The 24,432-nt window shown below is 38.1% G+C and overlaps 2 protein-coding genes across 3 annotated transcripts; one reads left to right on the top strand and one right to left on the bottom strand.

Annotated features, from left to right (window-relative positions):
* Positions 1–331: 331 nt before the first annotated feature.
* On the bottom strand, positions 332–3,018 carry tlcd5b (TLC domain containing 5b). Its single transcript, XM_042499837.2, has 3 exons — positions 2,838–3,018; positions 1,906–2,101; positions 332–986 (listed from the first exon to the last, which is right to left on the bottom strand). The coding sequence occupies exons 2-3, from the start codon at positions 2,093–2,095 to the stop codon at positions 442–444; spliced, it is 735 nt and encodes a 244-aa protein (XP_042355771.1). The 5' UTR covers positions 2,096–2,101; positions 2,838–3,018; the 3' UTR covers positions 332–441.
* A 2,086-nt stretch (positions 3,019–5,104) lies between these two features.
* On the top strand, positions 5,105–19,804 carry rcc1l (RCC1 like). 2 transcript variants are annotated; one of them, XM_088088909.1, is made up of 12 exons: positions 5,105–5,205; positions 6,548–6,833; positions 6,981–7,110; positions 8,087–8,215; positions 10,812–10,878; positions 11,841–11,892; positions 12,214–12,298; positions 13,973–14,154; positions 15,161–15,248; positions 15,924–16,097; positions 17,649–17,734; positions 18,609–19,804. In XM_088088909.1, the coding sequence occupies exons 2-12, from the start codon at positions 6,549–6,551 to the stop codon at positions 18,684–18,686; spliced, it is 1,356 nt and encodes a 451-aa protein (XP_087945035.1). In that variant the 5' UTR covers positions 5,105–5,205; position 6,548; the 3' UTR covers positions 18,687–19,804. The 2 variants fall into 2 exon arrangements, with proteins under 2 accessions (XP_087945035.1, XP_042355655.2); XM_042499721.2 differs by having other exon boundaries at positions 5,162–5,342.
* The last annotated feature ends 4,628 nt before the right edge of the window (positions 19,805–24,432 follow it).

The following is a 24,432-nucleotide window of genomic DNA, read 5'->3' as shown; positions in this document are numbered from 1 at the left end:
TTACAAAATTATTATAATTTTTTGCAATTTGTTCAGGACATTTCCTTGTTTTTTTTTTATTTTAATTTTTGATACACGCTGGACATCATACATCCCTCACATATCCTCACTGTTGCTCTGATTACTTACTTATTAAAATGTGCTCGTGGATTTAGGACTCATAAGCCCAAATAAGTTTAACTGAAATATACTTAATGGTTTTGAGTTGTTTCCTCTATTTCTCCATCACTGAAGTAAATTGCCTTGTTGCTGTTTTGTGCCTTAAAGCAATCCAGGAGATTCTGTGGCAACAAGTCTCATCAGTTTTGGGTAATGACACATAAAATGCAAATATGTAGTATTGATTTATTGATACCACATTGTACAGCACCTTTAAATCTGTCGAAGCTCAGAGGCAGCACACAAGCTTTGTAAGATTTTTTCTTTTTCGGATGATTTCCTTCAGTCACTCTTCACTGAATGTCCTTCCAGTTTTTCTGTGCTTTCTTTCAGCTTGTGGTTTTCTCGCCACCTTTTATACTTGGCTCTACTTTTCTTGTAGCCAAATCTGGCGATGTCCACCATGAACACCCAGGCGAGTCCGTACATGACCACGCCGCCGAGCTTCATGACGAGTGTGGTCCTTGGAGACGTGAGCTCACAGTAAAACATCACCGTGCCGACTCCCACTCGCACGGTGGCGAACAGTAAGATAAAGAGCAGGTCCACGGCGTCGCCCAGCAGGCTGTCGTACAGGCCCAGCTGCCTCAGGAACCAGCGCGTCTGCAGCAGCGGGTTGGTGATCTCGCTGCCGAAGATGACCCCGCAGGTCTCGCAGCCGGACACTCCCATGAGCAGAGCGAGCAGGATGCCAACGATGCTGGCGGCGTGGTGTGCCAGCATGACGGGACCCTCGGTGTGGTAGCACACACACCAGCCCATGTCGAAGAAGAAGTAGCCGAGGCAAAAGGCCAGGGCGAAGGTCTGGAGCTCCGTGTTCTCTGTACCTGAGGGACGGATGGGAACGCATTCAGGATACGTGAGCTTTTAAGAATAAGACTCGTGCTGTAAAGAAACTTCCTGTTGTGTTGTAAAACAGTTCATCTACGACTGTCATTATCATGGTGTCGTTTTATTATGCCTCCTCGTGGCAGGATATTTTGTCCGACCCGTTCTCGTGAATGCGATATCTCAAGAACGCCTCGAGGGAGTTTCCTCAAATTTGGCACAAACATCCACTCTGACTCAGTGAGCTGATATACATTTTGGTAGTCATAGGTCAAAGGTTAAGGTCAATATGACTTTGTTAGTCTCATTCTTGTGAATGTGGTATCTCAAGAACACCGTGAGGGTTTTTTTTTTTTCAAATTTGGCAAAAACATCCACTTGGATTAGGCAATGAGATGATTAGATTTTAATCGTCAAAGGTCGACGTGACCTGAAGTCCATCTCATTCTTGTGGACTCAAGAAGGCCTTTAGGGAGTCTCCTCAAATTTGGCACTAACGTCCACTTAGACTTAAGAATGAACTGGTAAAAATTTGGTGGTCGAAGATCAAGGTCGCTTTGACCTCACAAAACATGTTTAATATATATTATTCTGAAATGTGCATAATAATCCATGCTTTTACTTACAATTCTTTAATTGTATATTCATGCAAATACCTTTGAACGTCACACTTAAATTTTGAATGCATGACTTTTTCTTGTAACAGAGAAACATCATAATAACGCTACTTTTACTTTAGTTAAAGATCTGAGTGGTTCCTCTTGTCTTTTCAAAGCACTTACAGAATGATTTACAATTAAAGCTGACACAAACATACTCTCACAGTCACGTGTTGTTTCTACATTTCTAAAACAATAGTCACATATTTTAGGTTACTTTGTCATTTAAACGTTTTTTATATCACTTTGTAGCACAGACCTGCATGTGTGAAAGGCCAGGGTCCGTCTATGAAGAGCACGTACGCTGTCAGCAGCACTATGAGGACCCCGTGGGACAACGTGACCAGCCGGCAGTTCCACTCGGGTCCCCGCTGGGTGAAGGTCCAGCAGAACAGCAGGTAGAGACTGAACCAGCCAATCAGGCTGCAGATCACCTCCAGGACAGGCATGGCTGTCTGTAGGGCACGATTTGACCATCATAGAGACAGACACATGTCCTCATTGTGTCAGTTTAAATATTGTGTTTATTTAATATGAACATGTTTTTAAAAAATCAACAAAACGTACATCAGTTACATGAGGAGGTTGTAGGTGTTTTTGACGACATTACGCCTTGAAACAGTAATATAACCTGGTTAAAACAAACTGGTTTCTATAGTGGATTTAACCTGTTGAAAACTGAGCAAACTGGCTTAATTTCTCTCAAAATAAAAGAAAAAGTGACCCAAAAATAATCAAGAAAAAAGTAAATAAGTAAAAAAAAGAAAGAAAGTAAAAAAATACAAAGGGAATGACATGAAAAATTCCTTTAAAAAAATAAGATAAATTCTGTAGCATAATTTAAAATATGATTATGAACATTATATCATTTCTCTGAGTTTTTTTCTTCTTTCCTAGACATTTCCCTAGCTTAAAAAAAAGTCTAAATCTACTAATTTTTTGCAAATTCTTACTAATTTCTTACTAAGTTACTCATTGCCTTTTCCCTCATATATTTGAATTGTACCAATTTTCTCAGCGTCCAAAGGTTTAAATACTTGCATCTGAAAGCAGCACAAGAAAAGTGGTGGCGCTGCTGGTTTCAAAGGGTTAACCCAAAAGTTAACCATGTTGCATTACTGCTTCATTGATCAGAGTAACACCATTACAAAAGACATGACGATCACTCCTCCCTCACACACGGCAGCTTACCTGAACTCCTCCTCCTCTCAGTCGTCCTAATATTCAGGAAACATGTAGAAAATGACTCCAGCGGTCGCACGCAGCCTCGGCCTCCATCACTGTTTATGCTCCATAAAAAGTGCACAAAGCTCAGCACATTTCGGATGGACACATGTTCACTCTGTCAAGATGACAGAAATGCCATGTGCAGGCTACTATAGACAGTTAGTGGGTCCTTTATCCCTTCCCCCTGGATCTCAGACCTGATCCTCTTAAAGGATTACAGTCTGTACTTCTCTCTGCAGATACCTGCTTTTAGACGGGACGCCTGATACGAAGCTGCAGCTGTTTCACACTAAAACTAAACTGAAGTTTGATCACGCAGCCTGATGTATTTTCATTGACTTCCAAGTCAAGCCACTGATGACTATAAAAAAATTCTGCTTTTGGTTTACAAATATTACACTTTCCTTGCAGCCCAGTTGTCACCAGGAAATGTTCACACTGCACATACTGCAAACTACAAATATGCTACATTTGCATGTTTCAAAAATAGTGTTGCTAAAGTGAAGTTATTTATGAGCTGACTTTGTCAGTGAGAAGTGGATGGTGTGACACCTGTGCGAGTGGCCTTCCAAGCTCTAGAGCGCTGTTTGAGACCAACGAACATCCCTCCAGTTGTGATTTGTGCGAGTTATTGCTGCATTTCCAGCAGCTTTATGCACGAAAAGTGGTTGTTTTTTACCACAACATTGTGACTTTTCCGCCAGGATTGTGCGATGAGACAAGGAAGAGGTACTAAGCCACAAAGCCAAAAACATTATCTTTTCCCAAACAGAGCCCAGTTATATTTGTGCCTAAACATAACCATAGGTGTAGATATTTAAGGCATTTTCTCTTCAGATAAAACTGCATTGTGAAGAGAGCAGATAGAGTCGTAAATACTGCAAACAGGGAGGTCTCCACACAGTTCAGTGAAAAGGTGTTCGACATGATGACTGAAGGCTCACTGTGAGGAAATAAATGAATAAATAAGTATGTGGCAGCACAGAAACAATGGATGGAGTGTGCATACAGGTAAGTATTTTTTCTGCAGGTTAATAACCTTTGAGGTGAGAGGTCGGGTGCTCACTGGATAGTCCTGCAGCATTAACCCACTTCCAGAGTTGCTCTAATCTGAGCAGAGTAGAGTAGATTATTGGTCCGTCACTTAAAGCACCTCTACTGCAATTTAAACTCTGTTTCTTCCAGATTGGGAAATGTGTTCACAATATCCGCTGCAGTATTTTTATGTCTAAGCAATTCTCTTAGCCTGAAGTTCCCAACCTTTTTTGATGAGAAATGCCATAAATAATGAGTTTAACATTTTGAGAAATACACTTATTTGCCTTCTTGCTCAGTAAGAAAATCAGTTAATTACAGCAATTTCTTTCAAACCAATGGAAATGCAAATGTCCACAGATGTCACTGTAGACAGTTTAATACCGTTTCTTCACTACTTATGTTGAATTTGAAATGTAATTTTCATGTTGTGAGCCTCACAAATTATATTATATTCACCTATAGACCTAAAAAACTGAAAGAAAACTACCTGACACTATCTGGATGGATACAGTAGATACGACATGAGATTTCCCTTTTTTTCTTCTTTTTAGAAAACTATAATTATAGCAGTAATCTGGGCAAACTGACCCTTTAAATAGCACAGGAGGAGAAAAGTCCATTCACAAAAAACCTTTCAAAATTAATATTAATGTCCCTAATTATGCTGTCTGTGTTGCTGACAAACTGTTTTTATCAGTTAATTTTATCATTTTTTAAACACTGACAAACAAGATTTTCTGCTTTTCCTTTTAAGATTTTTTTTTTTTCTAAATAATTTTAAATTTTGTACAAAAATATTGTGAATGTGTTACTTTCGGGTATTGGAACTACTTTCTTACATTTTTATTTTTTCTTACTATGATTATGATTATGATTGTGATGATGATGATTTTTATTTTAAAAAACAAACAATTAATAGATTTATGAAGAAAGTAATCAGTAGATTAATCCATAATATAATAATTATTAGTTCACAGTTCCACCTCAACCAAGTACAACAATAAAATCCTGTTTTTACATTAATGCATGAGTAATAATATTCTAATGATGTAATATAAAATAGTTTAACAGTTATAGAGATCAATTTTGTTCTGTACTTTATGTACATTTTACCAGTAACATACTTTTACTTGCAGCACTGTATTTTTCCGTGGTATCAGTACCTGTGTTACACACAGTAGTACAGTAGGTGGCGCAACGCTTCTTTAACATGACCGGAGTCTATAGAGTGGAACGAGAACCGTAGAAGAAGAAATACAGTTTCCTCTTCCCGGGTTAGCTAGCTTTTCTAAAGGTAAACAAACACGCGAAAATGACATTGAAATCAATAATTACAATTTCAGTTAGTTCTCATTACTTTCTATACAGCACAAGGTAGTTATTCAGCCCGTTAAAGAAATGATTTAGCCTCGGTTTCAACGGGAAGCAAAGGTAAGTTCACACGAGCTCAGCGGCTGCGGAGGAAAAGCGTTAAGAACACGCGGCGGAACTGCGTCCATATTACTCATAATTTAATACTCCTGTGAATATTATACAATTTCTACGTTTACTAAAACATTGGGTTTTATCTTAAACGAATCATTAGGAGCCGCTTTCTCATTCGGCGTTAATTAAGTCCACTTGACATATCTTATTTTAGGATAATTTTAACATAAATTGGAGTTCGTTAGCCAACGTTAACGGTTAACCGTTAAGGACCAGCTGGTGTTGATGTAGTTAAAATGGGACATTTGATTAAGATATAAAGCTGCTTTACAAAACAGCTCAAAGCCGAATTTACCAGTACACTCTGACCATTCTTCAAAATATTCAAAGACTCCCAGTATCATATGTTTAATTTCCGACATGACTGAGGTAGCATTATATGTTGGAATAAGTTGCTGCTTATTCATCCTGGCTATTAACACATAAGCTTCATTTATGCAGGCTTAATTTTTTATTTTTATTAACTTGGCCTTTATTTAAAAGCACATAAAAACGGACACATATAATAAAATATGCGCTACATGGCACATATCAATATTAACCAGCATAATCAGATACCCAGATTTAGTCCATAGAGGTAAAACAGACACAAGCAACCATCGCTATTGATATTTTGATGTTTTGATTGTTTATATTATAATTTTCATGTTTTCTGCATGTGTTTTTTATATAAGCCAATATAGGTTTCTACAACACCCTCACATGTACTTTTTGTATTTTTTATCCTCATTGTCCTTTCTGTTATGCTAAACAAATAACCTAAACTATACTTTGACTGTATAAGCACAGTCACTCCTGTATGAGTTAAGTGCCTCAGTCTCACATTGCTCCAGAGGAATGCAGGCTCAATATTTTTAAACGTATATATATTATGGTGTGTTATTTTTGCAAAACTCTTTGCAAACATGTGTCCATTTTTCACATTTTATTGCACACTGATTTAAGTATATCTGATGAAAAACAACTCTGAAAGTACACAATAGGGAAGTTGATCAGTTAGTAGTATTTATTGCAAATTTTAAATTCAATCTCAAATCATGCAAATAATTATAAAACCTTCATATAATAAAGTGTTTAAAATGGGCTTCTCATGCCATTACTATCAAACCACTGATTACAGTTTTGTGTCCCTGTCTTGTCTCGTTTTACAGGATGGCTCTTTCATGCGTGCGACTGTGCACTCGACACGTGAGCACACAGCTTCAAGTCTGTGGCTATGCAACACTCAATAAAGCATCCAGACCTCGGGAGAAAACCAGCAGCGATCCAGTTTTTCAGTATGTCGGCCGGCACAAAAAGCCCACCCACAAAGTGTTTGTGTGGGGCTTCAGCTTCACCGGTGCTCTGGGTATCCCCAGCTTTGTGGTGCCGGACAGCGGCAGGAAAAATCCTCGCAAATATCAGCTGACTCCTTACAGACTGGAGACAGCAGAACAGGTGAAATTAACTTAATTGAAATAAACATATTGATGCATATTGGAGTTCTGATTGAAATCTTATATTCTTGTGCAGAGGACAGTTAGTCCTCAAGGTGTGTGACGTATTTTTTAAGACTGAACTCAGTAGCTAGTCTTCTTCTTCTAGATCTCGTCTGCTGCTTGTGGTTACGGCTTCACTCTCATCGCCTCGCCAACCAAAGATGTGATCAAGCTGTGGGGCATGGGCCTTAACAAGGACTCTCAGCTGGGCTTCCAACGCACGCAACACAGCCGCCGTAAGTAAAAAAAGAAAGAAAAAGAAATTCAGCTTCCCTCCACTCTTTTTAACTTACTTTTTCACAGAATCATCTCAGAAGTTAATGGCAGTGTTGGATGAAGTACCTGAAAACCACTCTTAAGTAAAAGTACAGATATCTCACGAGAACATTACTTTGGTAGAAGGTAATGTCACCTACAATAATAGAATATTACTTGAGTAAAAGTCTTAAAGTATCTGATATTTACTGTACTTGAGTATAAAAAGTAATTTAATTATAATAAATGTACTTAAGTATTGAAAGTGAAAGTGCAGGTTAATACTGGTAATAAAAAAGCACGTCAGAATTTTGAGAATTATTAAGTTTATTTCCTTGAAACGTACACCACCTTAAAAAGGGAACGTAAACTACACTTGAAGAAAAATTAAGACTTTTTAATTTTTTTTTTACAACTTTAGTTCCTCCCTCCCTTCCTTTCCTATATTGTTAGTACTAAACAAAAATGCCTCGGGGAAATGTAGCGGAGTAAAAGAAGAAGAAATGTCCCGCAAATTATTTTTAAAAATCTGGGTAAAAGAATTTCTAGAAAACTTTATTTATAGTTAACATATTATATACATTTTTTGTTAAATCAAAGCACCTTTTTCAGCTAATTTTTTAAAACTTTGCTGTCCTTTGTCCTTTTTTTTTAGTAATTTCTTGATAATATTTGGGTCATTTCTCTTTCAGTGTTGTATTTCCTTTTTTCCTTTTTTCAAGTAATCATGCCAGTTTTATCAGGTTTCAAAAGGGTTAACTAACATGTTCATTGAACAGTTTCTGGAGCTAATAAGCAGCCAAACACTGTATATTTCAACTCAAGTATCTCTTATTGTCACATGCAAAACAAATAGAAGAAGAACAGACAGACAAAGAAAAAGCACCACCTGTACAGAAGCAAAAACATCTATCATAGAAACCCAAAGCATTTTTTTTTCATGCTCTGTCTCTGTAGATAAAAGCTACGACTACGTGTTGGAGCCGTCCCCGGTGGCTCTGCCGCTCGTCGAGCCTCTGCAGACCAAAGTGCTTCAGGTTGCATGTGGCCGGGCTCACTCTCTGGTCCTCACTGACCAGGAGGGAGGTAAGAGACTCACTTTTTACTGCAGCGACCCCACAGTTACATATTGTTCAACATCAAGCTAACCTTTGATAAAAATCACGTGAGGCTTAATTTTTATATATTTATATTTTATATACACATAGAGACAAATCAAACATTAAATCAGTGCAGGAAACACAACGTATATTATAGTCATCAGAATTGATAATAATAACTATGCATGTATAGACAGCACTTAGTATGTTCCAATTACAATGAAAACGGACTTAAAAAGAAACAATGAGTTCAAGCAGGCTCAGAAAACAAAGCATATAAAAAAGGAAATGAATCAAATTAAATAAATAAAATTCTTCCCCAGTACCCAAAGATATTTTGACAGTTTTCGGGGCTTTAATCCACCATTAAAGGGTTTAGTACCAAAGTCACAAGCCTTTTACCAGTATATCTAAAAAAAAGGGTGTCCAAGTTTTTAAAAAATCATCAACTTTACTCTTGAATCTGTGTAAGATACTCCTTTGGTATGAGGTCAAAGATCTGTTTATGCCATCCTAAGATTGAAGGTGCTGTGTACGCATACTTAACAACATTCTTCGAACGTGAGGCTTTTTCGAGGTGTTGCAGACGAGTGTTTGTCAGAGCTTGTGGGAAAAGACGAAACACCTGGTAAAGTGTTGATACCGACCACCTGTCACACTGTGCATCTTTCTTACGTCCTCCACCCACCACTCACTGTAAATGAATGATAATCAGGCAGCTGTTGAATCTTTTCGAAAACAGTTATATAGTTGCAAAAGTTAGTGTTGTTTGGTACATTCAGTAAATTAGCATACAGATGCTCTAACAAACACCATTTTAAGTCTCTGAAATTGCAGGATGTAAAATGGGTTTATGACTCTGTTTTGATGCCCTCGATGAGGTAAATGTTTGTGGAGAATTTTATTAAAAAAGGTTCCATCATATTATTGATATTTGCCAAATTAAGGAGTTTTCCATTCCTGTGCTTTTATGGTCTTAACGGTCGTTTTTTCTGGCAAGTATTTTGCTGTTCGGCATTTGAATGCCAGAAGTTTGGCCTGACGAAGGAAAATAACAAGTGATGGCTCACCCACAGTGTGGTCTAGAGCAAAATCAATTAGTTGATTCACAAAAAAGTAATAATTGTCAAATGTAATAATTGTCTACTTAATTGATTTCAGTGGCTTTTTTTAGTCCCCCTTCATAGAAAATTGGATATATTTGAATTTTGGACTGTAAACTGGGCATCTGGGAAAATGATGGGCATTTTTTACTGTTTCAATGCATAAAGACAAAAGGAGGTATAAGGTAGATTTATTAGTCATTTTTTAAACAAAGTTTTAAAAAACAAAGTAACGTTTGTCCTTGATCCTGCTACATCTTTGCATCATTCAATTCCTGCAGTGAATTTTTTGAATTTGCATCAGAGTCTTGTGTCCTTATGGCTTACAACAAGGTCCATCTATCCGGTGCAACAGCTTGATACGGGATGTTAGGGGTTAATCATGTTTCTGTGAAGATGTGCACAGAGCGGTCTCTTGATTTCCCGTTGCTGAGTGAACCTCAATTACATCTCATCCACTTTATTCTCCTGCGACCGGACATTAGCCAGAAGAAGGCTTTGTAGAGGAGAAGCTCTCGGTCCAAGATGGGGCAGCCTCGCCCTGATACCGGCTCTCCTCTCTCTCTTCGTCCGGCGCTTTCAGTTTCATTTCTTTTCTTTGGTGTGACTGGCCGCTTGGCGTATGCCGTTGGTGGAGATCCTCTCACGGTCTGTGGCATTCAGTCCAAACCCCACACAACTTCTCCTGATGATAAGTGCTTCTCTGTTGTAGAAAAGTCTTGCCTCAGCAGAAGCGGCCATAAAGTCGATTTTACACACGCTCAATATCTCTAATAAAGAATAATCATTAGTTGCAGCCCTAGTGTTATCCATTAAGTACTGTGTGATATATGTTCTTCCTCTTTGCCATGGAGCTCAACTGTTGTCGAAAAGCTATTAAAAACACATAAATGAGCCACAATATTCTCAGTATTGTGACATCTCCCTTTGTTTGTTGACATTAAGAAAAGTATGGAACGACTCCAGACTCGTCCTTTAAGGTGTTCGTGTTCTACCTGCCGTATTACCTTTGCTGTTATGCAGCAGTGTTTGATTACCACATTTGCCACTTTAGTTTTGTCTGGTGAAGGATAATCCTAATCTCTACTTTGACTTTCTCTTAAAAAGGAAAAGTCAGCTTTAGTCAGTGTGAAAACAGGACGTGACTCTTGCAAATGAAGCACTGCAGTTGTTTCTTATGTGACTCATTCATCAACTCTTTTCCTTTGGGGCTAAAACTTTCCTCCCACAACGAATGTTAACTGAAGGAGAATAAAACTAATAAAAATGTTATTGTGTTTTTCAATCTTTCAAAGGTTGCTTTGGGGCTTTAACTTTTTAATGCAGCCTTGCAGCTTGCATATGTGAATAAAACCTTTACATCTCACTTAAATTGATAAATGTTACATTGATGTGTTTAAATGGTGCTCGGCATGTTGGCATATTCAGGATTTTGAAAAAATCTGTTCCTCATCCCTCTTTTCTCTGTTTTCTCAATAGTTTTCAGTATGGGCAACAATGCGTACGGCCAGTGTGGAAGGCGGATAGTTGAAGATGAAGTTTACAGGTTTGTCTTGAAGCACTTTGCATGCACACAAACACAGCCTGCAAATATTTCAGGATCATTTTACTGTATTTTTATAGAGTGATGATGTGTTTTCATGTTACTGTGAAACATTTTTAGTCCGCCAAATGCTCCATCTTGAAGTAAAATATTGCATTTTGGCTTTTATTTTGGCAGCTCTAGTTCTCGCCATGATTTCTGTGGATTATGATATCATTCCTGAGATCTGGGAACTCGGCAACGTCACAAAAAAAGTCAGCAACTGACAAGAGAGCCAGATGATCAGACGGGCTTAAAACCAGGCCTGCAGTTTAATAAGATTATCTGAACCACTTTATTTGGAGATGAAACCGATAGACATTCAAAATGTGGGTAATAAACTCTTATTATGCAGGCGTGTGTGCAACTGAAGACAGCCTGCAGAGTCATGGGAGTCCTAAAAAGTACTGTGCATGCTCAGTAGGGCAGTATATCTATTAAATTAGCATTTGATCATCTTAAATACAGATTCTGGCTTGTGTTTGTTTGCTTTTTTGGAGACACTTCATGATAGTTTAGCACCAAGTCAGATATGTGGGACCCAGATGTAATTTGAGCTCGACTCATCAGATAGGCATATGTCAGCCAATAATTAACAAAAAACATGCAGGACAGAAATGCTATAAAAAGACATGTGGACATTTGTCTTAAATTCCATTCGAATCTCAATCTAAAGGTAAAAAAATATCTCACTTTAGGGCAAAGGTTCATTCTTGACCTTGGGAACTCCTAAATATTGAACTTATATTTGTAAATTTACTCCATTGGCTGTTTGCATTAGATATATTTTCCATCTGAGAGTTGTGTTCTCGTAAATGCAATGCTCTTAAAGAAAGACTGAGACAGAAGGATGATGTGACCTCTCTCAAAGTTGCTGCTGTTCTCCACTGATGGATCGCTTATTTTTTTGTCCCGTGTCCAAACAGTGGCAGTCACATCATTCACAAGATAGAAGGCTTCAGCAGCAGGGTCACCCAGGTGAGTGCAGCCTTTGAATTTTAGCGATATGTCTCATCCCAAACTCTCCTGTAACAGACCTGCAGGTGCATTCAAACCAGATGGAGGCCAGATTTTTCCCAGAGCTCAGTTTCAGTCATTTTTTGTTCCATTTTCATCATATCAGTCCATTTTTAACAAGCGTGTTTGTTCAATTATCAATAAATTTAATACTGACACATCTAACTGTTTGTGATTTGATTTTAAATCTTGTGCGCTGTGTGCATTTGCTTATAGACACAATTTTTTTTAACACAAATGTGGTTTTATCCCTTAATATTTATTTATATCTTTTGTCTCCAGGTGGCATGTGGACAGGATCACAGCCTTTTCCTCAGTGAGACAGGGAAAGTCTTTGCATGTGGATGGGGCGCAGATGGACAGACAGGTGGGTCAGTGCGCTCACATTAAAAAAAAAAGAGACATTTTGTCAGGGATTGTCAGCCCTCTTAACCTTGAAAGCTGCATAATGAAGTGTTTTTTTCCTGCTCTACAGTAGCCTTTTCTGCTACAGTGAGGTTGAACAGAGATGCAGTTAAATAAACACTAACAACAGTAAAATCGAGTAAATAAAGTCGAACAAGGCAGAACAAACATGCAATGAAATTTAACATAATAATAATAATGATAATCGTGATAAGAAATGATGATTATGATAATGATGCTTAATTGTAACTGCACTGTTCTGCAGACGGACTTGTATATATTAGCTAAAATTGTTTCATTAGGGCCTGTACATACGTAAAAATTCTATTTTTCTGTTTTTATTTTTTCCCTTTTTTTTAACATGCAGATGGGGTAATTTAACTACTATATAACTAAAGTACCCCTCTCTTCTGTTGGTGCAGTGCATCTTAAGTGTTTCTCCCTTCGGTTAAGGAGATAAGTAGTTTCTAAACTCTGTCAAATTCCTTGACAGAGTTTAGATTTCGGTCAGACATCTTTTTCCAAAACAAGAGAAAACGTTTCTTTGCACAAATAAGACTACAGGACAGGAGATGATGCTGTACGCTTTGCACGTGTATAGTTTTCAGAAGCACCAGAACAGCCAAAAGTGGATCTGGTTTTACTTGGAATTAAAAATCCTTGAAAAAAAAGGAATATATTGCAACCCAGAGTCCATGTAAATTTGGGCACAATACATAGTTATGAGCCAATCTGCCTCTGCTCGGTCACATTTCTCACAACTTGGTGAAATTTCTGCAGAGATTTAAAGCAGCTATATCTTTTAAGTTATGAAACGTGTAAAATGTTAATTCAAACAGTGTCTGGCAGTGAGGGAAAATATATCAACATATTTCAGACTTTTGTCCCAGATGTCCTCTTCCAAGTCCTCAATATCTTATATATATTATATATTCTGTGAATAATATATAGCAGCAATTTCCATGTGAAACCAAAAACAATCTTGTGTAAAATAATTCTGCTGCTGGTAAACGTAAACATTAGAGGAGACATAAAATAAGACGTGTATGTGCAGTAAATGAAGATGCATGGAAAGTTATTGGAGAGAAATTAATTGCCATTATTTTAAACCTTTTTTTTTAATTTAATAGGTAGCTAGAAGATTTACAAAAAAGATCACAAGGTTACAGAAACATTTTATTTCAAGCCTGTTTTGGTGATAATGAATAAAAGCAAAATGAAGTGCTTGAAGTTAATAGATAAAAGTACAAGCCAGAAGACTAGTGAGCAGGTAAACAAGTGAAAGCACACAAAGATAGATACATTTTTTTAAAAAAAGTATATTAATAAAATAGAAAAATAAATGAATAAATAGTAAGAAGAAGAAAAAGGAAAAAAGAAAGGGGGAGAGAAAATATTATGGTTCCAGTCCATCTTCATAATGTGAAGGATATTTTAAATCAAAATTAAATTTCCATTTTGATTAATTTGATTCAAGGTAGATTCATTTATTTTTTAAATTTGTCCCTAAGCAGGAGTTTAGGATTCTCACAGTCCGGGGAAAGAAGCTGCTCCATAGTCTGGTGGTTCGGTGCCACAAGTCATTTGATCAACATTATGAGTTTAATCTTTAAGGATTCGTTTTTATTTAATCCAGGTCTTGGACATCACAAAATCAGCTCCCTTCCGACAGAGGTGGGCGGGGATCTGGCCGGGGTGGAGGTGCAGCAGATCAGCACGTACGGAGACTGCAGCTTGGCCGTGTCCAGAGAGGGACAGCTGTACGGGTGGGGCAACTCCGAATACCTGCAGCTGGCTTCAGTCACTGAGGCCACACAGGTGAGGAGGGCTAACATGTCGTCCAGCAGGTGGAAGAGCAGATACAAGCTGCCGATGCAGCCGACACACAGACAGGAACAGTACAGCAGAGTGGATTCGTGCCCGCTGACATGTTTCGGTGTCTGTGCTGAGCTGCTGTGCGGCTGCTCGTGCGGCACAAAGAGTTGCCTGACGGCTCCGCTGGTTTCCGTTTCCACCTGTCAGTCATGTGTCCGCGCTGTCAGAAGGTTTAATCCAAACTGCTCCGCTCGCAGCAGTCACCCGTCAAACACACAAAATCTGATGTTTGAACATTTTGAACCATGATTTAAAAAACAAAAACAAAAAATTGGTGTGACATAGAGAAACTAGAGCCAGTTGGCCTGATTTCTTGTAAAAACATGGAAAGAAGGAAAACATTTGTAAGAAATTGGTAAAAAGTTACAATACCCAAAATTGGCAACGATTTAGAAAAATAAAGGAAAATAACCTGGAAACAGGTACTTAAATAAAACAAAAATTAATATATATTATATATATACATTTCAATAACTTAATTTTAAATGTAGAATTATAATAATCACAAGATTTGTTTTTTTTCCACTCATTTGATAATTCTTTTAGTATTCTCTCTCTCCTTTTTAAAGGTAATTTTCAGGTCAATCAGTTGTCACCTTTTACAGTTTTTTTTGTAATTTGCGGCACGTTCCATGACAAGTTGCTGATTGCCTTTTGCCCATATTTTTTAAAAGAAACCAAACCAACTTGCTGACGTTTTTGAAAATGATAAATGCTTTTGAAAGGCGTCTGAAAGCTGATGTCGATTTAGGTTTCAGAGGGTTATAGGGTAGTTTGGATTTTTGTTGTGGGGTAACATGAGGTGCTTTATTTGGATGAAACTGTCACGGAGGGAACAAAGATAAATACCAGATGAATAATTGTATTTGTAAATGCAGGAGAGACCAGCAGCAAATGCATGAACGAGTAATCATCACCACTGAGCTCTTGTTTATCCTCAATCTTTCAGATCAACTCTCCTCGACATCTCCCTCTGACAGGCTGCGGAAAAGTGGTTCAGGCCGCGTGTGGAGGCACACAAGTCGCCGTTCTCAACGGTCAGTTCACAAATAAAACCCCCAAAAACAACTCAAATGAGGACAGTGTTTGAATTACAAGCATCGAGTACAGAGTTACTAAAGACACATTTTCTGACCTGACAGCTTGGTTGGCAGTTTTTAAAGCTTTAAGCTGCAAAACTTTTCAGTTTGGTGTTACAGAATTGACTCCACATGTGGACTCTTGGTGGCCTCGCAGATCACAGTTTTGAGTGTCAGGCTTCTACAGACTTTTTTGGAAATGAGCTGTTTTTAGACTCTATGACAGTAATTGCACAAAGTGTTTGTTATAAACATGCTGTATGTTAAATATACGACTGGAGCTTTTACCTTTTTTTATTGATGTAGTATGAATGGCAGCTAAGTCAACTCTCAGTTGTTTTGAGGGTTAAAGGTTCAAAAAATTCTCAGATTGATTATTTGTGAGTTTTAGGGCTTAGAAGTAAAGACGTTTTATCAACTCTCTTAATTTAGGAAATCACTCATATATTGTCGTGTAATGTGGCCCTCTCTTCATAAAGTTACTAATTGTAGTTTAATTTACATGCAAAATTGAAAGTATTGTATCATGTCCTGTTAGTATAAAAATATATTTTAACTGCTAAAACAGCTTCTGTCCTTTGTTCCACCTGTCAGAGTGTAAACATCACTCTGTGTTTCTGTGTCTTTTTTTAGAGAAAGGAGAAGTGTTTGTGTGGGGCTTCGGCATCCTCGGAAAAGGCCCAAATTTATCCGAATCCTCGACCCCGGAGATGATTCCCTCCACACTGTTTGGGCGCTCAGAGTTTAACCCCTCGGTAGCCATCACCAAGATCAGGTGTGGCCTCAACCATTTCGCTGCAGTCACGGGTAAGTTTGTCTTGGCACTCGTAAAGTGTCTTAAAGGAATAGTTGACCAAAAAATAATATACATTCTATACACTACTTACCTCCCTGGGCTTTGCCAGTTATTTTTGAATTTGTCGTGCACACGCACACAACGAATCATCTGGAAATGCATTGTTTAGAAATGTTTATATAGTGGTGAAAATAGATGTTTGGATTTCCATGAGTAAAAACAGTTTGGAAAATGATGCACAGGATTTTTGACAACATTTTCCAGATGTTTTATAACCTTTTTGCTGTCCTTCGTTTTGACTGCATCAAAGTCAGTCTGCACTGATAAACTTTCATTTTTCACCTTTTCACTTAACGCCATTCGATAAACTTTTTCTGGGACCACAGAATGTCTACAGCAGTGGGCACTATGTACAATTTATATATTTTTTGGGGTGAGCTATCCCTTCAAAAGCGCACAAAAGCTGTCAGATCTCCGTGTCAGATCTGCATCACAGCGAGAAAAACAAGATTTACTGATGCTTCTTTACAAGATTTCTGCTTCAGCTCTTAAATGATCAGCTTTAGCCTCCTGAGCCTTTTTGTTTCCAGTGAGGATAAAAGATGAAAACATAAAACTCATAAACAGCAAAGTCATTCTGTGTCATCCAGTCTGAAAGTGAAGCACAAACGTCCGGGGGAGCAGCTTACTGTTGAGTCAGGTAATTTAGTGTTTATGGCACCGAACAGAAGAGTCTGCTGCTCGTCTTATTTTTATCTTTAACGCAGCAGCCTGAAAGAAGGCAAACAGTGAAAGAAAAAACCTTTAAGCCAGTTTTTATGAGTCTGATTCAAACCTCCAAAACCAGTAACAGCAGTAAAAGTACAACCAGAAGTATTCTGTAACCTTCAACTGCCATTTCCTAAAATCAGACTTTGTCTTTGGAGCGAGACAGTGATGGAAAGTAAGAACATTTAAGCCCAATTTTATGGTACTTAAATGCTTCAAATAACAGAGAATTTTATTATCACTAATTCAGGATTATATTTTCGATTTATCGTTTATTCTGTGAAATGTCAAAAAGTAGCGAATACATGCCAGTTAAGTGTAAGAAAATGTGTTGTTTTGTTCAACCAGTAGTCCAGAGCCCAAAGATATTCAGTTTAATGTGATAATTGACAAATAAAAGCAGCTTTTTAATGAGTTTCTGTTTTGTATTTACTATTTTTGTTTACTTAAGGACAGAAATATTAAATAAAATATCATAACTTGGATTCTGCTAACATTCCCAAATTAACTGATAGATCTTTTATTACATGGGGGGAAAACATTTCTAAAAGTTATTTATCAATGTTTAAATGTGCCACTTATCTAATTATTGTTACAGAAATTAGCTTTGTGTCACAGAAGTTATTGTTTACACATAGTCTGACTAGAATATTCTGAATTCTGGTTGTTATTATTTTTATTATATTCTGCATGTGTCAAAAGATCTGACTTGTTCCAAACTGCAGCTGCCCCGCGTTGAGGCTCAGCGGGCGCGCGGCCTCACAGCGTGCTGATGTTTGATGGTTGTGTTGCAGATCGCGGCGAGCTCTTCGTCTGGGGGAAGAATGTGAGAGGTTGTTTGGGCATCGGGAAGAGAGACGACCAGTACTTCCCGTGGCGGGTAAGACAACACTGATTCAATATTAGTCATGCAAACAAAGAGTCAACCACGCAGCTGACGCACTGTAGAGCATGAGGCACACCAGTACGTGAGCTCAGAATAATAATAATAATTCTTGTTTCTTTTAATCAAAATTACCAGCGGAGACTACGTTTGACGTTGCTGTAATGGGTCATAATGCCAGGCGTGCTCGTTCACCCGACTGCAGCGGCAAAATCAGAAATCAACATAACTCTAGTTAGCACCTTCACACTGCTTATTGTTGCAGAGTATGTCACCTGTAGACGACCTTTTTTTCACTTTCAGGGTTAAAAAGAAAATATGCGTTTCAGAAAGTTCACTTTTTCCTCGTTTTTGTGATGGCAGTTAAGGTGTCGGTTAAGTGAACAAAACCAAAGAGCAGGGTCCCCGTGAATCCCGAAAAAGTCTTAAAAGGCACTGAATTAATCAATCTTAAAATAGGACATAATTGGTCTTAAAATGTCTTAAGTTAATTCTTCATAAGTCTTAAAAGTGTTAAGACATAAAAGGTACGATTCTATGAATCTCAAAATGATAGATGACTTAAAATGAAAAAATCACAAAATCCCACTTGCCTTGCTGTCACCCAAAAGTGTTTTAGATTAAAGTAAATATTTGGGCAAATTCTCCCTAATCCAAAGTATTTTGAGTCTGGTCTTTTTTTTTTTTTTTTCAAAAATTTTTTCTCAAAATTTTCCACCCAGTTTTGGTTATCGTGAAATCACTCTTAAATGTCACTGAGAAAGTCTTAAAAGCTCTGACATTGCACTTCTTGTAAGCTGTAGGAACCCTGAAAGAGGTAAAAACATTCATCTTAATTTTACTAAAACTTCTCCGTGTGATTCTCCACCAGGTGACGGTGCCCGGTCAGGTGGTGGACGTAGCTTGCGGTGTCGACCACATGGTGGCGCTGGTGAAGTCCCTCCTGTGAGCTCCTGCGCTCCTCAGCAGCGGATGAAAGGCTGGATGTTTGGCTGAGCCTCCCGCTGACCCCCCGGCCGCCTCGGGGAGCCGATCGGGGGCCGCGCTGGAGTCTTGAAGCCAGCTGTTCTCCACAGGCGACGGACCCTCGTGTCCCTTCGCCCTGCGGTGACGTCAAGCCGAGCGCAGGGCGGTCGATTCAGCAGCAAACTGTCACTGACACAGCTCACTTTACCCTGCATGAAGGTCGTATGGGGAAGATATCAAAGGATAGTTTTGTTTTATTGCAACTTGAGCTGAAACAATTAATCGATTTAGCAAAACAGTGAAAAAATTTATATAATTCTACAGTTACAGCTTCTCGACTCACAGGATTTTCCCCTTTTTTCAGTTTTTAATGAATTACAAACTGAATAGCTTTTGGTCGGTTGGACAAAACAAGACTTTTGAAGAAAACAGAGAGGTGTTTTTTCACCCTAAAATCTGCAATAGTTGCAGTTGCAGCTCTTATTACCTGGCATTTATTTTCATTGTTTTAGCTGTCATTTCTCATATAGTTTTTTTTTACTTTAAGTGAACCAAAATAATCAAAATAAGATCCAGGTTTCCCACCAAAACAGTCAGCTTTCAGGTTGGTAATACTGTAAATGTTATGCTTTGTTTTCTCTCACATGTTGTTTGTTTACAAGAAAATGACTGTGAGAGAAATGTGGTCAGTGAATGAAGTGGCTCACTGTGGAATCAACCCTCACGGGGTACGATGGGTTCAGGCACTCTGCAGGATAACGAAATGTTTGGAAATATTGCACCTTTTGGAAAACCAGATATGGCAAAACAGTCGTCCACAAAAAAAAGACCAACCAAAAAAAACTCACTTATCTCACTGCCAACTGCAAATAGAGGTGACGGCACTCTGCCAGGGAGAAAACATGTTTTGGCGAATCAATTTTGCTCATCAAAACTCATCAATAGTGCGTGCATGTTGTTTAATGGGATGTGCCGTTCTCCCAATCTGGATGTATTAGAGAATTAACCCACTTTACCCCACCATGTTAGTTTGATGCCATTAAGTGCACAACACTGAGAGAATGATGGACTCTATATCAAAATAAATATATTTTCACCACATCATTTGCATTTTTATAAATACTAAAATAACATGTTAGAAGGATTGTGATTAGGCACTAATTTTAGAGAAGCAGTTTGATGCTACAAACATTTGAATGTGTTGTGTAGGGTAAGCCCCCTTTAGTGTTTTTACTTTTCAGCAACAAATAACTTTGGTGCACAAATTTACTTATAAAATTTGCAGTAAACTTCTGTCTATAAATCTATAAATGAATTATGACATAAATCTTTTCAGTCCAAGAGTCCTCTGATCCCTGGCTTACAGAGGCTGCACAAATATTACAGAATACTTCATCAGAACGGTCCTGGGTGAAGTAGTCCCACACCTTAGTACGTTAATGCGTGTGTTAATAATGTAGAGATTTTACTGCAGCAGCTAAAGGACAGTTTGATTCTTACAGTACGGCGAGTTTGGCTGAAGTCGGTACATTCACCCTGGTTCTGTTGTTGCTGCGCTGTCCCCGCTGAGCTCCTGCGTTCTGGGAACATTCATCATTGTGACAACTCGAGGCCCCTCAGAGAGTATGGAAATGTGTTTATGACAAAAGTACTGAGTGAGCATAAAACATACAACCTGTGATCAATCTGTGAGTCAGGATGTGAGATCACAGCGTTGCTACCAAACCTGATTTTATTCACAGTTTTGTCCAGCTGTGTGATCACATTCTGAGTGTTTGAGGGCACTTGCTAGACATGTTTTGGCTGATATACAAATGATCATTAAGGTGGTAAAGTCTTTCTTTAAAAGTATATCAATTACAGAACCTATGTTACATTGAATTCATGCAGAAACTTTGTTATTCTCGCATGCCTCCACAGTGAATGAAGAATCCAAAAACTGAACGTTCTTGATGAATTAAAGTCACAGGGGTCCGTGTTTAACATCAGCAAAACTGTATCAAAACATCTGTTTACAAACAACTCGTGCAGTTTAATTCAAATCTCATTTATCCAGTTGTATGCTCTGTACTTCCCAAACAGGCAGCCCTTTCCGACGGGGAACTGAACTGAAAGTGAAACGTATGTATGCTTTCTTTAAAGCCAGATTTCACTGACAAAAAACACAACTTGTGTGGCTGTGGTGAGTTTTAAAGGGGATTCTTCAGGGTCATACTAACCGTAAAACTTTAAATATATGCCTGTTTCCAAGCAGATGCCCAGTTCTTTTAGTAGCCCGGTGTGGCTTTACATTTCGACAAATAAAGGCCTGTCTCAGTGGCTCGGTCTGGTTGCCATGAAGTTCACTTTTTAGTCATTTTTTTGGATATATAAAAACCAGGCTGTTGGCGTCCTGCTAGAGCTTAGTTAGCTGCTTAAATCACATAAAAATATAAAAGCCTGTCCCACTTATAAGGCTGTTGAGGTCAATGATTTAAGCAAATAATAGCCTGGGCTATTAATTGAAGTTTTCCGGTAACTCACAGTTGTGTCTGTGTCTGTAGAAAAAATGGCAACTTGTAGGTCAACCCCCCCAAAAATGACCGTATGCTATTTAATTTCTTTTAAAGAAAAGTAACTGCTCGTGCAGATCAGCAGATAAAATCTTCCCGAACACCCACAGGTCTGTTCATGCTCTCAAAACATATTCTTTCCTCATAGATCTGTCCAGTCGCTGCTGATTTACAATGTGAAGCACTAAAGTTTATGCTGATGATGCTGAACCAAAAGGTTTCTAAGATGACGAGTAGCGCTGTGGAGCTCGTGTGTTTTTACAGGTGGTTTCCTGTTTGGCATCGGCAGCATCGTGCATTCACACAAGGAGCAACTTCATCATTGGAGACGTACTTCTGGCCACCTGATGGATGGTAAGTCCAACTTTTACTCTCATTTAGCTCAGTTTTTGGTCTCTACCAAGTCCTGAGTGAAATATTCTTTAGCTGATAAATGCTCTACTATGTTGACCAGCTCACATCTAAGTGTCTCTGTCTGCTTCATGACAGCGGTGAGAATGAACCAAAACAAAATCTGCGGCACTGAACATCTGAACAATGAGCTGAACTTAATATAAAGCTCCTTAAAGGAGTAGGGGGCTTCAGATTTAGGTGATACTTCTCTGCAGGTCCAGCCACAGGGTCCAGATTTCTCCTTAGTTATTAGTTCCCAGTCTATGTATTCAAAACTTGCACATATTCAATATTATTTCACAAAATGTGAATACATCATTTGCAACATAAAAACATATCACAAGAATAAACAGAAATGGTACATCAAAATAAAAGCTCTGTGCCAGGGGGTCTCTATTGCTTCAAAATAAAGTGTTTTTTTTTTTTTTGCATTCACAAATCCTTTGCGATGCACTCAGAATAGACCTGCGGTTCACTTTTAAACTGCAACTCACCAGTTAGGAACCACTACCATAGAGGGCACTGTTGAAAGTGTTAATACTAAAATTTCCAGAGTTGGGGTCAGAGGTCACCTACAGGGTCATTTGGGGAGGACACTTGACAATGAGGTGAGAGGAGTTTTAGTGTTTTTCATGTCTTAATGTAAACATCCAGCTCTCTTACAAATAAAACAATAATCAACATTAAAAACTGTCAAGGGGGAGCTACAGTTACATTATCACAGCCACAACAGGCGGTTTGTTAGTTTAGTCGCTAGCAGTTTTTTTTTTAGGGAAAATAACTGAAAAGTTTGATTTCAACACTGAAAATCCCGTAAGGTGACACCAGTAAACTGTGTTTGCTAAAGGAAGGTGTGTCATTGTCGATTTCCATCTCTGCGTGAAGTGCTGACTCACTGCTGTTTACGTCTGACTGGTAAAGTTTTGATTCGTCGTGTCTGTGTGGGTGGAGATTTCCCACCGGTGACTCTGCAGCTCAACAGAATGTGAATCGATGGAGCAAAGTGGCAAAGTGGTGCATTTTAATCAGCGGTGATGAGATTTTCTTCTGTTTGCAGCCTCTCTTGACTGTTAACTTGTAACTTTAATTGCAGCGAGTGTTTGAACTGGTGAGGAATTTCTGCAAACATTTGATCTAACATAATTTATTCATCTTTTAATTTATTTTTGTCAAAATGAGTCAAGCTCTTCTGTGTGAAAGCAAAACGTTCTGATGTTAGAAATCTTCACTTCACTTTTACTGTATTCTTGCACATAGATGTTGTAAAAATGTATATTAATCAATCTCACTCTAATAACCATATTCTCATATAATACCTACCTCTGCATGACATCACATGCACACTACTATACTTTATACCGACCTGAAATGCTTGAATACAAAAAAGATGATTTGTTCCAAAATAAGTCAGAAATTCTATTTAAGAAGATCTTTAAAATGTCTTTCAGACAATAAATGAAAGATCTGATAGCTGTAGACCCTGCCTTACTCAAGTGCATGTAAAATTTCTTCTATATAGTCAAGTCAAAAGTCCTTAATTTAAATATTAAATAAATAAAATTACATAAGTATTATCAGAGAAATGTACTACATCACAAGTAAAAATACTTATGATGCAGAACGGCTCTTTTCACAGTGTTATAGTACATTATATTCTCTTTTTATCACTAACAAACAACAAATGCATTTCAATGTTGTAATCTGTCAATGTGGAACTAATTTTAGATACTTGTATACTACAAGGTAGATAAAAAAGCATGTTTTTATGTTGTTTTTATTTGCAGCCAGAAGTTTTACAAGAAAGACATCTACAAAAACTTCGAGCCTGTTTTGGACAATAAATCACAACCAAGTCAACCAAAGCACAAACCAAAAGACTAGTTAGCAGGTAAACTAGCAAAAGCACACAAGGATAGATAAAGTTAAAAATGTATATTAATAAAATAATAATGATAAGAATAACAATAAAATGAAGGCAAAAAAAGGAAAAATGGGGGGGCATTGTGTTATGTGAAGGGCATAATTCAATATTAAAACTAATTAAAATCAAAATCAAACTCCTACTTTGATCAATTAGGTCCCAAATAAAAAGCATGTTTGCTTTTTTAAATGTAAAAAGTAAATGTAAGTGTCAAATAAATGTAGTGCGGTAAAAGTTAAATATTTTCCCCTGAATTGTGAAGAGTAAAAATAAAGTAGCATAAAAGAGAAACGGTATTAATCAAGATTAAAGTATGTCAAAATTATATATAAATTCATTCACAGTAACAGGAGTAAGTGTAATTAGTTACTTACGCCCCTGCAGGTGAGCACAAGTCTTTTCTGAGCTTTCAGTGAGCCGCAGAGTCGAGCTGTCGGGGATTATGTAAGGAGAAAGATGATCACGATGAGGGAAAACACTAACAGACCGTGTCCTCTCCTTTAACCCCGCTCTGCAGAGAGGGTTTCTACAGCTGGAACAGCCCTCCTCCTTCTCCTCCTTCATCACCTCCTCCTCCTCCTCCTGTGTGCTGAAGTGAGCTGATGCAGAGAAAAGGTGGCGTGTGGAGGCTACAAGGACCTGACTGTTCTCTGCTTTGTTTACTCAGGTCAAATAATACAGACAACTGATATCCCCGCGGTCCTCCCTGCTGTCGCCCATCAGCTGAGAGGAGGAAGGGAATCACTCGAGATAACGGCAGAAGGACAGGTGTGTGTACTGAGTGTGTTTTTTCATTAAAAATGTCCCTCCCGGGATGATGATCATCCGCAACAAATTTAATAAAAATCTGAATATTACTTTTA

Source organism: Plectropomus leopardus, chromosome 15 (assembly GCF_026936395.1).
Source record: "Plectropomus leopardus strain MGB_pleo_1.0 chromosome 15, ASM2693639v1, whole genome shotgun sequence".
Taxonomy (NCBI): Eukaryota; Metazoa; Chordata; class Actinopteri; order Perciformes; family Serranidae; genus Plectropomus; species Plectropomus leopardus.
Note: the sequence above shows the minus strand (reverse complement) of the source record. Positions and strands in the feature narration are given on the sequence as shown.